The sequence below is a fragment of the Natrix helvetica genome (assembly GCF_964273705.1).
Source record: "Natrix helvetica genome assembly, chromosome: 7".
Lineage (NCBI taxonomy): Eukaryota > Metazoa > Chordata > Lepidosauria > Squamata > Natricidae > Natrix > Natrix helvetica.
The window spans coordinates 10,211,360-10,229,495 of record NC_138558.1 but is presented as its reverse complement, the minus strand read 5'-3'; the positions used below and the strand labels follow the sequence as shown (position 1 = coordinate 10,229,495).

General features: G+C 44.7%; 1 protein-coding gene across 1 annotated transcript in view; it reads right to left on the bottom strand.

Annotated features, from left to right (window-relative positions):
* FGF5 (fibroblast growth factor 5) overlaps positions 1-18,136 on the bottom strand; it is a gene marked incomplete at its 5' end in the record, with an annotated part of 43,833 nt that overhangs the window by 17,527 nt on the left and 8,170 nt on the right. Inside the window, one exon of the mRNA XM_081959986.1 lies at positions 2,631-2,734. Within this exon, the coding sequence (XP_081816112.1) occupies positions 2,631-2,734 (104 nt within the window). The remainder of the gene's footprint in view (positions 1-2,630; positions 2,735-18,136) is intronic.

Genomic DNA, 18,136 nt, shown 5'->3' with positions numbered 1-18,136 from the left:
AGTACCCAGTGGAGAAGTCTATGAGAGAAGTTCTTCAACCAAAAAGAACTGCTCTGATCTCGTCAAGAACAAAAAAGGACATTCATTTTGGGGTGCCTGGTGCCTTCACCCCAAGTTGTACCAAAATGCATGGGAAGGCAAGAAAATCACTTAGCATTAGCACTTAGACTTATATCCCACTCCATAGTGTTTTATGTCACTCTCTGAGTGGGTTACAGAGTCATTGCCCCCAACAATCTGGGTCCTCATTTTACTCACCTCGGAAGGATGAAAGGCTGAGTCGACCTTGAGCCAGTCAGGATCGAACTGCAGGCTGTGGGCAGAGTCAGCCTGCAATACTGCATTCTAACCAGAGGTGGTATCCGAAGACGTCTCCATGGTCATGTGGCCAGCATGACTCAACGCCGAAGGCGCATGGAATGCTGTTACCTTCCCACCAAAGGTGGTCCCTATTTTTCCAGTTGCATTTTTAGGTGCTTTCGAACTGCTAGGCTGGCAGAAGCTGGGACAAGTCACGGGAGCTCACTCCGTTATGCGGTGCTAGGGATTCGAACTGCTGAACAGTCGACCTTTCTGATCGACAAGCTCAGCATCTTAGCCACTGAGCCACTGCATCCCTTGATCCTTGGTCCTATGACACTAGAAAGCAAATTCTGGCACAGTATCCAAACAAAATGTTCTAGCAGGAACATCAATTCCACAGTGAAACCAGTGATCAATTATTAGGGGAAGATAGAGCTTACCAAAATCTTCCAAGGTTTCGATTAATGCCCTCTTCAAAACTAAGCCGCAAAGAGCAAAAGAGCACCCTGTGTCTCTTTGTCACAGCACAACAGACCCTATTAATGACTCAGAAGCGACGGCTTTTTTGGCCAGGTACAAAATCATGCACCGCTATTAGCAAATCTGGGAAACCGATGTCCCTCTGCAAGTGCAGTGTTGCACTGGGGCTGACGGCAGGCAATCAGCGATTCCTGGTGACCAAAGGAGGCAGAATGCTTCCCTTCCCCACGTCTGTTAAAACAACCGTCCCACTGAGATGATTTTGATTCATACAATGGATAGAGAGCTGGGTTTTAATGGTACAGCATGATTGTACTTTCACGCTGTATAGAAACTTTGAGGTAGTCCAGACAAGTGGCACAACAAAGAATCGAATTACAAGGATAGGTAATGGGAAGGGTCTCCCTGTCCAGGTCGTGTCTGATTCTTGGCCAAGGGAAGCAGGGAAGACATTTTTTTCTGTGTATTTTACAATTGTAATATTGATTACAAGAATAGACTGTAATAAATCTAGATTGAAGGTTGTAAGGTTACATTAATAGAACCTTGCAAGGCTGAAAGTATTTCTCTCCTTCCTTTCTTTCTCCTTCCTTCCCTCCCTGTCCTCTTCATCTCCCCCTCGCCTCCTCTCTTTCCTTTTTCCTTCTTTCCCTCCCAATCCCACTCCTCTTTTCTCCTCTCCCCTCTTCTCATTCCTTTCTCCTTTCCTCCCTGTCTTCCTCCTCTGTTCTCCTCTCCCCACCCATCATCTCCTCTCTCCCCTCCCTGTCCTCCTCCTCCTCCTCCTCCTCCTCCTCCTCCTCCTCCTCCTCCTCCTCCTCCTCCTCCTCCTCCTCTCCTCTCCTCTTTTACTCCTGGCAGCTGTCTGGACCAGTCCCTGCAGTTTTTCAGAGGTGGGCTGCCATTGCCTCCTTCGTAGGGCTAAAAGAGAATGCCTGGCCCAAGTTCAGCCTTATTGACTTACCTCTTTGCAGCAAACAGCAAACAGCTTGTTTCAGTTTAGCCTGATTAGAAGAAGAAAAAATCTGCCTCTGCCTCCCAGCAATTTGCCTTGTTGCAGCAAATAGCCAGTTTCACTTTCACTTTCAGCAGGCCTCCCGATGATCAGCTGTTTCAGACTGCAGGGATTGCCATAGCCTATTGCTGCCTCTGCAAGCCCCATTTTCTCCATTTGCTGCAAGGAGGTAAATTGCTGGGAGGCAGAGGCCAAAGGGTGGGTGGGGAGTGGGGGGGCTATATTCGGTGTATAAGATACACCCAAATTTTCACCCTTTTTTAGGGGGGGAAAGGTGTGTCTTATACTCTGAAAAATACGGTATTTGGTGGGTTGGACTAGATGACCTACAAGTTCCCTTCCAACTCTATTAATCTGTATCTTATTATTCTTATCTACATTTCCAGAGCTTGCACAATCAACCGTTCTCACGATTAGATGATGCTTATGGCAGTGTATATTTCCCACCAAAACATTTCAACATAGAGATGATAGATAGATAGATGATAGAAAGATAAATAGATAGATAGATAGATAGATAGATAGATAGATAGATAGATAGATAGATAGATAGATAGATAGATGATAGATAGATAGATAGATGATAGATAGATAGATAGATAGATAGATGATAGAAAGATAGATAGATAGATAGATAGATAGATAGATAGATAGATAGATGATAGATAGATAGATGATAGATAGATAGATAGATAGATAGATAGATAGATAGATAGATAGATAGATGATAGATGATAGATAGATAGATAGATAGATAGATAGATAGATAGATAGATAGATAGATAGATAGATAGATAGATATTGGAAATGCATGTTTGAAAGATGTACTTACACTTGCATGCAGTTTTCCTTTTTTCGACATGGCTAAAAATTTGTTGCTGAAAACTCCGCGTATTCCTACGATCCCCTGAGACACGGCGAATATTTCCAAAATACCTACAAAGGACAGAAATCCCCAAAATAAAATTCATTTTTCATAGCACCATGAAACAGACAAACAAAACAAACAAACAAAAGGAGAGAGAAAAGTTAAATGCCTTGTCATTTTGCACTATCTGAGAAGAGAGGTGGGGGAGAGCAGAAAAAAAAGTCCCTGACATTTTTTTTTAGGCTTATAACCGGTGATTTCATGGTTGATTGCTTCTTTGCTTGCTGCTTGGTTTATCTGAATATACATTTATTTATAGACGTCCTGAGGTTTTAAAGGACAAACCTGATGCAGGAGGAAAGGGTGGGGGGATTTGAACCACGACTTCTATTAGTAGTAACTAATTGCCCTCCGTGTGAAAAGCAACAGTGGGAACGTCACGGAAGGAGAAGGAAGGACGCTGGCATCTAAAATGTTCATTTAAGATTCCCCATCAGCCAAACTGGAATCCTGCATTCGTCTCCAGACAAGTTTGACTGGATTTAAGACTGGGAGGATTCAAATGGTCCCAGGTAGCCCGCAACTTATCACCACGGTTGTAAGCCACCTAATTTCCGTGGCTAAGCAAAGCCATGTGTCAAACCTGGAAGCCATCTTTTACCTTTTGGACTTCAGGCCTGCTACATTTTCTACTGTGAGAAAATATAGAGTGTGGGTGATATGTAGCCATAACAACATTCTTTCTCAGAAAGTCAAGGTCATCTGGCTCTGCAGCTGCGATGAGGTGACTGGGAGGCATCTCCAGTTTTGGAAGGTTCCTGATTGGACCATGGGATGGAGATGTGGATGCTGGGCAGGGGCTTGGACTTTCATTTGGGTGGGGAAAACCTGTAAGCTTCCAGATTCAGGTTTTCCCAGATGTGCCAATATGACATCCCTAATAAAATGGAACTTTTGAGGAAACTCACGCCTCGGAGTCTTCTTTCATTGGGGGTATTACTTGGGACCTTGACATTAACCCGAATCTGACACTGTGGTTAAGTGAGCAACACCTGATTTTACAAGCCTTTATTGTACAGTAAGAGTTGTTAAGCAAACCACCATAATTGCGAAGTGAGCCCCATGGTCGTTAATCAAATCCCGCTTCCCCTGTTGACACGGCTGTTAAGTGAATCACTTCAGTGAATAACAGGGTTGTTGAGTGGGGATCTGGCTTCCCCATTGACTTTCCTTGTCAGGAGGATGCAAAAGGGGATCCCGTGACCCCAGGATCCTGCAGCAGTTGTAAATACATGGCAGTTACCAGGTGCCCAAATTTTGATCACAGGGCTATGCATGTAGTGTGAGGATGGGTTCAGGGGTGGGCTGCTATGGGTTTGCCCGGGTTTAGGAGAACCCATAGCTAACGTTACGGCCGGTTCGGAGAACCTCCAAATCCCACCACTGGCTGGCCCCGCCCACCCTACCACGACTCTCCCACCCTTCCCAGGAGTCTCCACATGGCCCATTTTGGATGCGAGGTACCGTATTTTTCGGAGTATAAGATGCACCTTTTTCCCTCAAAAAAGAGGCTGAAAATCTGGGTGCGTCTTATACACTGAATATAGCATTTTTTGCCTCCTGAAACCCCACCCCTTCACCAAAATGGCCATGCATAGCCTCTAGGAAGCTTTTAGAGAGTTCCTGGGGGCTGGGGAGGGCAGAAATGAGCAAAAAATGGCCCATTTTTTGTTCAGTTTTACCCCCCCCCCCGCCAACCCCCAGGAGCACTCTATAAGCTTCCTAAAGGCTATCCAAGCACTTTTTCTATGAAAAACGGGCCAGTTTTCATGAAAAACAGGCAAGTTTTTTTTTGTTTTTGGCCTCCCCACACCCTCCAGGAGCACTCTGCAAGCTCCATAAAGGCTCTGGGAGGGTGAAAAATGGGCCTCCAGAAGTCTGGAAATGGATCTCCTCTGGAGCTCGGAGGGAGGCCCCGGAAGCTCAAGGAAAGCTTCTGGGGCCTGGGGAGGGTGAAAATGCACCTCCACCCGCTGTGGTGCAGGACGTTGAGAAGGTCACACCCACCATGGCCATGCCCACCCAGCAACGGGGCAGAGAACCAGTTGCTAAAAAAATTTCAATCCGATCCCTGCATATGGCCACCAGGCTATGGAGGAAACCAACCTGGCCAAGGAGGTGAAATACAAGTAACTGCCCAAGATTACCATATTTTTCAGAGTATAAGATGCACCTTTTTCCCTCAAAAAAGAGGGTGAAAATCTGGGTGTGTCTTATACACCAAACACAGCATTTTTGGCCCTCCTGTAACCTCGCCCCCTTTGCAAAAATGGCCGTGCATAGCCTTTAGGAGGCTTCCAGAGTGCTCCTGGGGGCTCGGGAGGGCAGAAATTAGCAAAAAAAGAGGCTGACTTTTGCTCATTTCCCCCCCCCCCAGCCCCCAGGAGCACTCTATAACCCTCCTAAAGGCTATGCATGCCCTTTTTTTGACAAAAATGGGCCCATTTTTGCAAAAAATGGGCTGTTTTGGGGAGGTCTGCAGAGTGCAAAAACTTTTTTTTCATTTGCTTCTTCAAAATCTTGGTGCGTCTTATACTCCAAAAAATATGGTAGGTCCTCTGCCCCAAACTAGATCACCCATTGATTGCCAAGTAGAGAAGCAATCAACCTGGATGATGAACTGATCTTCCAAAGGGACTTGATCTTTGGATGATTGCTCAACAGCGGTCAACACTGTCTCCCAACAACATCAATGCTCATGACTGCTCTGGAATTGTTGCTGGGGATATTCCTTCACATAGTTATGGGACTACAGTGTTCCAATATCTAAGGGGCTTCCACAAAGAGGAGAAGGTGAGCCTCTTCTCCAAAGCACCCGAAGGCCAAGCCAAGAAGTTGTCAATCCAGGATTGTCTGTAGGGCGTCTTCCTAAAGGGCTAGATTACAGCTCTCCCTTACCAGAGATAGCAAATAATCAGAATTGTGAGCAATGGAAGTCATAGTTACATCAGATTTCCTGGATAGGTTTGGCCAGGGCTTCTCAACACTGACATTTTTTTTTAAGATAACATAATAACAGAATTGGAAGGGACCTTTGAGGTCATCTTCCAAAGGCAACTTCTGTTCCATTGGTTGATTGCTCTCCTTGCCAGAAAATTTCTCCTTATATCTATCCTTGATCAGAAGTCTGGACTTCAGCTCCCAGAATTCCCCAGGCAGCATGAGTCTCCAAGGAGTCAAAGCCCACACATTTTAAAGCTGTCAAGGTTGAGAAATGCTGGGTTTGGCTGTCACAGTTCCTTCCTTAAGACAACAGGTCTCCATGGACAGAAATGTAGCCTCTCAGCCTCCCTCCCTCCCCCCTCTCTTTCTGTCTCTCTGTCTTTCTGTCTCTCTCTCCCTCTGTCTCTCTCCCTCCCTCTCTCTCTCTCTGTCTTTCTCTGTCTCTCTTTGTCTCTATCTCTCCCTCTGTTTGTGTGTGTGTGTGTGCCTTTCTCTCTCTCTATCTCTCTCTGTCTTTCTTTATGTCTCTCTGTGTGTCTCTATCTCTCCCACTCTCTCTTCCCTCTCTCTGTCTCTTTCTCTCCCTGTCTCTCTCTCTCTATCCCTCTCCACCCTTCTCTGTCTCTCTATCTCTCCCTGTCTCTCTCTGTGTCTGTCTCTATCTCTCCCCCTCTCTCTTCCCTCTCTTCCCCCCTCTCTCTCCCTGTCTCTCTCTCTGTGTGTGTGTCTCTATCTCTCTCTCTAGCTATCCCTCTCCACCCTTCTCTGTCTCTCTATCTCTCCCTGTCTCTCTGTGTGTCTGTCTCTATCTCTCCCTCTCTCTCTTCCCTCTCTCCCCCCCTCTCTCCGTCTCTCTCTCTCTCTGTGTGTCTGTCTCTCTCTCTCTCTCTATCCCTCTCCACCCTTCTCTGTCTCTCTATCTCTCCCTGTCTCTCTCTGTGTCTGTCTCTATCTCTCCCTCTCTCTCTTCCCTCTCTCTGTCTCCCTCTCTCCCTGTCTCTCTCTCTCTCTCTGTGTGTCTCTCTCTCTATCTATCCCTCTCCACCCTTCTCTGTCTCTCTATCTCTCCCTGTCTCTCCCTGTCTCTCTCTGTGTCTGTCTCTATCTCTCCCTCTCTCTGCCCCCTCCCTCTCTGTCTCTTTATCTCTCCCTCTCTCTCTCTCTCTCTCTGTGTGTGTCTTTCTGTCTCTCTTTGTCTCTCTCTGTCTCTGTCTCTCTGTGTGTCTCTCCCCCCTCTCTGTCTCTCTATTTCTCCATCTTTCTCTCTGTGTGTGTGTCTCTGTGTGTGTGTGTGTGTCTCTCTCTCCCTCTCTCTGTCGCTCTCTCTCCTTTCCGAATCAAGTACTTGATACAAATACAAACACTGCTAGACAGGTCTTCCTCCCCTTCTGTTTCCCTGCTCCCACCCAGTCCTTTTGAGGATTTGCATCTCAAAAGAGTGCATTTTGCTCTCCTAGCTCTGCTTCAGAGGGCCATCGAAAAGCAGGGAAAAAAACAGAAGCAGATTTTTGCTTTGAAGGTCAACAAAGGGGATTTTGGAAATGCAAAAGGATCTAACTTTTGAACGAGGGAAACACAATATTGCGAGCGAAACAAAACATTGCGGTTTCCCCAGGCTGGAATGCCTTCATCTGCAGCGTTAGGAAATCTTTTTTCTTCTTCTTTTCCTTAGAAAACTATTCTGGCATAAAATCAGCCATCCCCCGCTGCAAAATCCTTGGCCTGCCTCTATTGCAGGGGTCTCCAACCTTGGAACTTTAAGCCTGGGGGACTTCAACTCCCCAGCAAAGCTGGCTGGGGAATTCTGGGTGTTGAAGTCCGCCAGGCTTAAAGTTGTCAAGGTTGGAGACCCCTGCTCTATTGCATCGGTTCCATGTTCCTGCCAAATTAGGCCTGGGTCCCAGATATCAGAAGCAAAGTAATCAATTGCCAATTGCTCTCCTCCCCCTCTTCCCCCCCAAACTTTCATGACACCCCTGTTCAACGCATAACAATAGCACTTGGACTTATATACCACTTCACGGTGCTTCACAGCCCTATCTAAGCAGTTGACTGAGTCAGCCTCTTGCCCCCAACAATCTGGGTCCTCATTTTATTGACCTTGGGAGGCTGTTTTTTCCTTCTGTTTTTTCCATTTTTCCTCGCCGCATGGATAATATAGCACATTTTTCAATCCCAAAGTTCATTTTGATGTCACTGCTGAACAGTTGAACTGTGTTGAGTATTGATTTAAATTCAGTGGGGCTTTTCGCACACATTTTTAAGTCATCCATGTATAGTAGATGGTTTATCTTGCTATGTTGGCTTGAGATTTGGTATCCCAGTTTTGTGTTTTGTAGGATTATTGTCAGTGGAATTAATGTAATGTTGAACAGTAGTGGTGAAAGTGAATCCCCTTGGAAGATTCCTCGTCTGATGTTGACATCATCATCATCATCATCATCATCATCATCATCATCATCATCATCATCATCATCATCATCAACATTATTATTATTATTTTTCCAGGACTGTCAGCATTAAACCTCAACTAATTTTCTTACATTTAATGTGCTGCTGTGCCCAGCTGTTGAGGGTGCAAATGTAGGCAGTCCTCGACTTACAACCGCTCATTTAGTGACTGTTCGAAGTTACAACAGCCCAGAAAAAAAACGAACTTATCTCCATTTTTCACACTTACAACCCTTGCAGTGTCCCCATAGTCACGTGATCAAAATTCAGATGCTTAGCAACTGACTCATATGTATGACGGTTGCAGTGTCCCGGGCTCATGTGATCCCCTTTTGCGACCATCTGACAAGCAGAGTCCATGGGGAAGCCAGATTCATTTAACAACCATGTTACTGACTGAACAATGGCAGTGATTCACTTAACGGTAGCAAGAAAGGTCATAAAATGGGCAAAACTCACTTAATAACTGTTTTGCTTAGCAACACCTTTTGGCCTCCATTGTGGTCATAAATTGAGGAGTTCCTGTATTGGTGAGTTCATTTTACAAATATTTAAAATTTATAATAGTGCGGATTTCCCCCCGTGTTGATGTTTTATCACACAAGATAACATAATTCCCCTCCAGCAGAGCTCCGTAATGGGAGTTGCCTTCCAACAGAAGAAAAGCGACTGAAAAACAAAAGGGGAATACAATAAAAAAAATTGGCTTTAAACTGCATGGGTCATTCAAACAAGGCAGTCAAAAAAACAAAAATGCAGTGGAAGAGAGAGACAGATAACAGAGACAGGCAGACAGACAGGCAGACAGACAGAAACAGAGAGACAGAGAAAGAGAGACAGACAGACAGATGGAGAGAGAGAGAGACACACACACACACAGAGAGAGAGAGAGACAAACAGAGAGAGAGAGACAAACAGAGAGACAGAGACAGGGAGAGACAGAGACACGGAGAGAGAGAGAGAAACAGACAGACAGACTGACAGACACATAGACAGACACATAGACAGACAGACACACACAGAGAGAGACAGATAGACACACACACACACACAAAAGACACAGAGAGAGAGAGAGAGAGAGAGAGACAGAGAAAGAGACAGAGACAGAGAGAGAGAGACAGAGAGACGGAGAGAGAGAGAGACAGAGAGAGAGAGACAGAGAGACGGGGAGAGAGAGAGACACAGAGAGAGAGAGAGATGGAGAGAGAGACAGAGACAGAGATAGAAAGAGAGACGGAGAGAGAGACTGAAAAAAATGGGGTGAATCGTGGGAAATGCTGACGCGGGGTTATTTTTTTTTTCAGCTGGAAGAGCTCAGCAGATGCTCCAGTTCTTGCTGTGTAAATAAAAGCCTTGGTTAAACAGCATCAATATTGTTGTGAGGTCAAATACTGCAATAGAAGCAGGAAGAATCGCTCTCCGACAAGCTCATTATTTTGCAAAAATTGCCCAGCCAACCACAGGAAATCCCGAGGCTCCCAAAAGTTTATCTTGGCCATTTCTGTACTGCCGTCAAGTCTGAAGGCAGGTAGTCCTCGACGTACGACCACAATTGAGCCCCAACATTTCTGTTGCTAAGTGAGACAGCTATGAAGTGAATTTTGCTCTGTTTTACGGCCTTCCTTGCCTAACTGATCAGTGAATTGCTGGCGTTGTTAAGTTAATAACAAGGTTGTTAAGTGAATCTAATTTCCCTATTGTCTTTGCTTGTCGCAAAAGGGGATCGTGTGACGCCGGGGACACCACAGCGGTCATCAATCCAAACCAGTGGCCAAGCGTCTGAGTTTTGATCATGCGACCACTGTTGAGGCGGCAAAGGTCGTAAGTGTGAAAAATGGTCACACATCACTTTTTTCAGGGCGGTTATAACTTTGAAGAGTCACTAAATGAACGGTTGCAAGTCAAGGACTACCTTTAGGCTGTCCCATCTATTAATAGCACTTGTCATAGTCATCTTTGAGGCCTTTGAACTCTGGTGCTGGAGAAGACTCCTGCGAGTCCCTTGGGCTGCAAGGCCATCCAACCGGTCAGTCTTAGAGGAGATCAACCCTGACTGCTCCTTAGAAGGCCAGATCCTGAAGAGGAAACTCAAGTACTTTGGCCACCTAATGAGAAGGAAGGACTCCCTGGAGAAGAGAATATGCTGGGAAAGATTGAGGACAAAAGAAGAAGAGGACAACAGAAATGAGATGGCTGGTTGGAGTCACTGAAGCAGTCGGCATGAGCTTCAGTGGACTCCAGAGGATGGTAGAGGACAGGAAGGCCTGGAGGAACATTGTCCATGGGGTTGCGATGGGTTAGACACGACTTCACAACTGACAACAACAACATAATCATCCCCCTTAATTTTAAAGAAAGGGGAGTTCAATCAGTATCATCTCTTTCTGAAACCTTGGGTAATAAATAGAATTTGGATATACCCGTATTTATTCGAGTATAACGCGCACACGTGTATAACCCGCACCCCCTAATTTTTGATTAAAAATCGGTATAAAATTTTGTTTCACACCAAGCATTGTAATTGACAAAAATCCTGGAGACCCTCCCCGCCACGTCGTCCCTTCCACCCAGCCCTCATGGCCGCAGGTTGCTCACCTCCCCCGTTCTTGTAACACAGGTAGGGAAAGCGCCACACGTTGCCTAGCCCCACAGCGAAGCCCACGCAGGACATGATGAAATCCATCTGCCGGGTCCAAGTCTCTCTCTCGCGGGGCGGCAAGGCCAGGGTCGGCTTGCAGGAGTCCACGGCCTCCCCTTTGCTCCCGACTGAGGCTATTTGGCACATGGCGGCTGCGGGGGGTCCCGTCTTTTTGTCCTGCGGTTCGACCGAGACGCTGTAAATGCTGCTGCCGCCGCCGCCGCCTCCGCTCTCCAACGAAGCCCCCTTGGCCATGGTGCCTGGGGGGATTCCCGAGTCCCAGTCGCCCCCTTCCAGACGGATCGAGATCCTGCCGACTGGAGGAAGAGGGTGAGAGGCGGGTCCTGTGAACGGCGGCAGCAGCGGCTGCAATACTCGCAACTCAGCTGCCTGCCGCCTTTCCCCTCCTTTGTCTCCCAGCCGGGATGGCCCGCCGCCGAGTTGCGTCTCGGTCGAACTGCAGGACAAAAAGACGGGACCCCCCGCAGCCGCCATGTGCCAAGGAGCCTCAGTTGGGAGCAAAGGGGAGGCCGTGGACTCCCGCAAGCTGACCCTGGCCTTGCCGCCTATAGTTGAGTTGCGAGTATTGCCGCTGCTGCTCTTCCTCCAGTCGGCAGGATCGAATGCTTCAGGGGCTACCATGCCAAGTAAATTCTCCCCAGCCGCCACTGCCACCCCACCCCAGCCCTCGTTTATAACGCGCACCCAGACTTTGATTCCTTTTTTTGGTACAAAATTTTGCGCGTTATACTCGAATAAATATGGTAATTATGTTGGTACTTAAGACTGAGAAATCGTGTTGTGGACAGAAAATTTGCCTTCTGCCACATGTTGGTCAGATGGAGGAAGTGATGTTTGAATTCAAAACTTTACTGCTTTCAAGGACAGAGTTGGCTTTCTGGCATTAGCTGACTCTTAGCAACACCGTGGTTAACAGAATGACAGAGTTGGAAGGGACCTTGGAGGTCTTCTAGTCCAGCCCCCTGCATTGGCAGGAAACCCTATACCATTTCAGACAAATGGCTGTCCAATCTCTTCTTATTTTAAAAAAAATATTACTGAACATTTTCCAAACATTAAAATCACAATTCCCCTTTTACAGCTTTCTGTCATCGGTATTCCTTGTTTCTAATTTCAGGTTTTCCATTCTGCAACGTATTGTCTTATACATATTCCTCTCTGTTTCCTAATTTCTCATTTTCACATACATATACAATATTTACATCTCTATTACTTTCCAAATATATACCATCTCCTTTCATTATATTTTATATGTATTCATTAGGCATTCATTTACGTCTCTTTTCAAGCCAATTATACCACCTATTCCATGTCTTATAGTACTGTTTCCTCTCTATCGCTTACTTCCATCATTAGTTTGTCCCATTTGTTCTTAAAAAGCTCCACTCATGGAGCACCCACAACTTCTGGAGGCAAGCTGTTCCACTGGTTAATTGTTCTCAGTGTCAGGAAATTTCTCCTCAGTTCTAAGTTGCTTCTCTCCTTGATTAGTTTCCACCCATTGCTTCTTGTTCTACCCTCAGGTGCCTTGGAGAATAGTTTGACTCCCTCTTCTTTGTGGCAACCTCTGTGTCACGATGTTAAAAAGTTTGCTAGGCATGAACTGACATTCAAGAGTTAAACTAAGAAAGCTTTATTGCGCAGGTCATAAAACAAAATGTTATCTGAAAGTGATTTATTGCGCATGCGTTACACATTCCACTTTTTTTTTTGTGTCTGGCTGCCAAGCAGAGCTGGCAGACGGAGCTTTCATTATCAAAATGTAACAATTAGTTTATTTTACTTTTATTTACTTTTATTAAAGTTTGTTTGTTAATTAGAATACTTGTCAAAGACTTTTATTTATTTTCTTAATATCTCAAAAGATATGCGGAAGGGAATCAGCCCGATCCATTGATCTCAGATATCAGGCGTTTTTTTTTCCCCTGACAACTTGGTATGCAGAGGTTGATCAAATGATGCCAGCTGAGATGGCTACAATTTATGGCTGTATTTTCCCTTCGCGCTATCTTATGATAACCGACTAAGGCTAATTAGCCATGTCGAAGAAGAGAAAGAAAAGAAAAAAACGCGGACATGGAAAGCGCTTGAAAGAATCTATTTCCTCAGACACAGAGAAACAAGAACCTTCAAACGTATTCCAGGAGCAACAAAGTGCCGAACCAGATGTGGGGGAAGGAGCTACAGAAGGCAAGATCTACGGACTGAGGTCAGTAAATCTCCCTCATTATCAAGATACAACTAATGAACGGCAAAAGTCTAAACGGCAACTGCCGGCAGAGAAAAAATCCTCCCACGCAGAAAGCAAAGTTTATGAAATCTTCCCAGATGATGAGGAAGAAATGCAAAGCTATCTATATCGATTAAAGCTGTTTGAAAAATATGCTAGGGACGCGAGAGAGTGCTTTAACGAAATAAAGCGAAGTAGGAGGAGCTCCCCCACTCCCAAAATGTCTGAGGACGCTATCTTGTCTTCAAAACAACAGCCTAAGACACACCCCACAGAGTTCATTGGTCAATTAGAACAAAGAGACATGTACACGTCACCGAGGTCACGTGGTCCCTTTGAGCCCATTGAACTTCCGGCCATGTATAGAGGGCTGCAGCCAAGAAGTGAAGCTGCACTGCCATCTGCTGGCGGAGAAAAATTATTAGAGCAAAAGATGATGCAGTTTCATCAAAGCTTTAGAGATTTAGCTATGAGCCCTTTAGAAGCCAAAACTTTGCCTCCAAAGGTTAAGTCTTCAACACCCCCTGGCGGTGCGGAATCCTCCCTAGATGGAAAAAGGCAAAGCCAAAGGCGAATTCGAGGAAGCCAATTTGATGTTGCCACGCAAAGGCCAATGATGCAACCCCAGCATCCCCTCGTTCAACAACCAGCTTTGCAACCTGCACAACAAATTGTTCCGATGCACATTCCTCAGCAGGTACTTCCAGTCACTCCCTTGACTGGTGAGTCCAAATTAAAGGAGTCAGGAGAGAATTATAAAGCCTGGGTCAGTGAAATTGCGCTCTTGCTTTGAAGAGAAGGCACACATTCCATGATTTTTAATCCTCCTCCTCAGCCCTGGACACCTGCAATGAGAGACCTCGAAAACAGAGCAATCACAAACTTTGCTCATGTCAATGGAAATTGAGATCCAAGGTATCTTTCCACCTGATGCAACTGCCCAAGAAATTTGGGCTATTTTGGAAGATTGCTACAGGCCCGTTTCAATTGAATCCTCATGTTTGCTCATGTCTGAGTTCCATGGTTCGAAGTTGAAACCTGGTGAACGAATTGGTGGACAGTTGACCAAACTGAAAAGAATGAGAAGTGAATTGAGACAAAATGGCCATGTAATCGATGATATCCAAATGATTAGCATCATCATTAACTCATTGAATTATGAATGGAAAGATGCTGTTGCAAAGATTAACTACGTGCCTATTGCTCAACGCACAGTTAACCACGTTTGCAGACTTTTAGTGGAAGACGAAGCTATCAGGTTAGCTACACCACATCTGCAACGACCCCCAGCATCAAAGGCTCCAGCCAGACGTCCCTTCCGAGGAAGAGGCTACGCTCCAAGGATGCCAAAATGCTACACCTGCAACCGTGTGGGACATGACACCCGGGATTGTCCCCAACGAGTTCCAGCTCCCGCCACGTACCAGCCCAGAGGAACAGATTCCAGAGGCAGAGGTAGAGGCAGAAGACAAGGCCGTCGTGGTCCAAGGCGTGATTCACAAGCTCCACTTGTGACACTGGCCATAACCAACGTTCCACAACCTGATCCAAAGTTCGACAGACGTCTTTTGTGGACTTTAGATAGTGGAGCAGCTGTGCACGTTACCCACAGAAAGGAACTTTTCACAGAGATGGGCGAACCAGAGCCCGAGTATCGAGAACTGTATTCCTTCACCAACCACACTTGCAAGGTTATGGGAAAAGGAACTGTTTACATTGAAGAACTCGATACACACATCCCTGATGTTTATTACATACCTTCAGCAACCAGTAATTTGCTTAGTCAAAGTCACTTGTCTAGAGATTTAAAGTTCCAGGTTCACCACCTCGAAAAAGCAAGTTACTTAGTTAAAGATGGAGATATTATTGCTGAAAATATGCTGATTGGTGGTGTTTATTACTTAAAGCCAAAGCCTAAAGGGCAAGCACAGGCAAGTATGCAAACTCCAAAAAGGCACAACGCAGACCCAGAGAGAGTTGTCCCAGAGAGAGAAAACGTTACTGTGCCAAAGGCTCCTAAAGCCAACAAACAAAGAAAACAGAAACAGATTGCTCAGAGCAAGCCTGAGGGTCCTCATGAAACTGTTAATGTTGAGAATTCACTAACTGGTAAACCTTTGCATTCCAGGTGTATTCACAAGTGGCACAGAAGATTGGGACATGCCAGTTTCCGTGTTCTTAGAAAGATGCCGGAGTTCGCAAAAGGTTTGGATCTAAAGGGGTGTAAGGTGTTTTTGGATTGTGCCGTTTGCAAAAAGGCTAAATCCAAGGCGGCTGCAATTCCCAAACACGCTACACGCCTGTCAACACGCATTTTTGATTTGGTACACACTGACATAGTGGGTCCTTTCCCACCAACACTTGGTGGCAGAAAGTATTTTTTAACAATTGTAGATAATCATTCTAGATATGGATTTGTATATCCTATGAAAGAGAAATCTGAGACCTTTCAGATCTTTAAAGACTTTGCAGCGTTTGTTTCTACACAATACCAAGTTCGCATCGCCAGAATCCAGAGTGACCGTGGTGCAGAATTCATGTCTCAGCGTTTCCAGGACTGGATGTGTAAGAATGGAATTCTTCATCAGACATCTGCTCCATATACACCGGCTCATAACGGAGTCGTAGAAAGAAGACAAGGGGTTCTACAAACCATGATGCGTTGTCTTCTAGAAGATGCCAATCTCAGTAACGCATACTGGGGTGAAGCAATCAAATATGCAAATTACATTGTCAACCGTACTTGGAGCAGTGTAATCAATCAAACTCCTTTCTACATGCTGTATGGCTACAAGCCCGATCTCAAGAACCTCCATATTTTTGGTTCATATGCTATGGTGAACACTCCCTTAAGTCAAAGAAGAAAGGGAGGTATAGTAGCAAAGAGACTAAGATTTATGGGTATTGATGATAATTCAAAATGGTACAAATTCATTGATACTAAACATGTGATTGTCATTTCACAATCTGCTAATTTTGAGGAAGACATTGACTGGTCCAGGATTCATTCCAATGATCCTGAAGTTTATTTTCCTAGAGATGGTGTTCCAGATGCCACGCAGCCTGATGGCAATTCGCAGGCAGATATTCCTTCTACCAGTTCTTCACAAACTGATGTTCCGTCTTCGCAAGCCGCGGATGCTGATGCTAGCGACGAACGTGAGGACGAGGATGATGATGAAGAAGAAGAAGAAGACTGGTCTGTTGCTCCTAGACGCTCCAAGAGGGCCACAAAAGGAATCCCTCCACAACGTTATTCATGGCAACTGACAAAAACACCAGTACCTTTGATTTGCAACGTTACTCTTCCTCCTGAGACATTTACACAAATCAAACAGCTTCCTGATTCAGAACAAGACAAGTGGAATGATGCAATGCAGGATGAAATGGACAGTTTAAAGAAACTTAATGTATTCACACCTGCAAAAACCTCCAGCAAACAAGAAAGTCATTGGCACCCGATGGGTCTACAGAATCAAGAAGAAACCAAATGGTGAGTCTTTATACAAAGCCAGACTTGTAGCTCAGGGTTTCGCTCAACGTTATCCTGAGGACTACACAAACACTTACTCACCAACAGTCAGAACTGAAAGTGTAAAAATTGCCTTAACCACTGCAACTATTCTTGGTTTAGAAGTTTTTCAATTTGATGTGGACACAGCTTATCTACATGCAGACCTAGATGAAGAGATCTACATGAGAAGCCCTCCAGGATTCCGAAAGCAAGAAGGGGATACCTGGTTCCTGAACAAAAGTCTTTATGGTCTGAAACAGTCAGGTTTAATGTGGTATTTATGTCTTACTGACAAACTAAATTCAATGGGCTTTATTAAGTCCGAAACTGATGAATGCGTGTTCACAAAAAGATCTAACAATGCATATGAGATAATTCTTGTTTATGTTGATGATATTGTTTATATTGGTCCAAATAAGAAAATGAGTGAGATTTTTGCCAAAAGTTTGCAGAGATACTTCACACTAAAATCTTTAGGACACATTAGCACTTATTTAGGTGTTCAAATTGAAAAGACACAGAAGGGGTTTAGTCTTTCACAAGAGGAGAAAATTGACCACATTCTACATCATTGCAACATGAAAGATGCTAGCAAAACAAAGACACCCATGCAAACAGATTTTCACAACTTAACACATGAACCAAGTCCTGAGTTCGAGGATCAAACACTCTATCGTTCGGTCATTGGTTCACTATTGTACATCAGTAGTTGGACCAGACCTGACATCGCACTTAGTGTTAATCTTTTATCACGACACGTAGGTAAGGCAACACAATTTCATTGGTCATGCATTAAGAAGTTGTTGAAATACCTAAAATACACTAAACACATGAAGTTATTGCTAGAACCAACACACACTGATCAACCAAAGTTGATTTGTTTTGCTGACGCTGACTGGGCGAGCGACAAGAAGTCACGCAAAAGCACTTCTGGTTACATGATGTTCCTAAATGGTTGTCCTGTTTACTGGCAAGTGAGAAAACAGAGTTTTGTTTCATGTTCATCTACTGAAGCTGAATATGCTTGTGTTTCAGATGCTTGTAATTCTCTAACGTGGTTTGATGCTTTGATCACAGATATCTGGACACGTCCGATTCGACCAATCACCATGATGGAAGATAATGTATCTGTGGTTTATATTTCTGAGTCACATTTTACAAGTTCTAGGTCCAGACACATTGACATTCGTTATCAAAACACAAAGCAATTAGTTAAGCAAGGTTTTGTTAAATTGCAATATGTTTCTACACATGATCAGATCGCAGACATGCTTAACAAACCACTTGCCGCAAATCAACACGAGTATCTGCGAAAGAAGATGTGCCTTAATTGATGATTTGATGACGTCAGCCCAGACTAGCAAAAGAAGGGGTGTCACGATGTTAAAAAGTTTGCTAGGCATGAACTGACATTCAAGAGTTAAACTAAGAAAGCTTTATTGCGCAGGTCATAAAACAAAATGTTATCTGAAAGTGATTTATTGCGCATGCGTTACACATTCCACTGAGCTGGCAGACGGAGCTTTCATTATCAAAATGTAACAATTAGTTTATTTTACTTTTATTTACTTTTATTAAAGTTTGTTTGTTAATTAGAATACTTGTCAAAGACT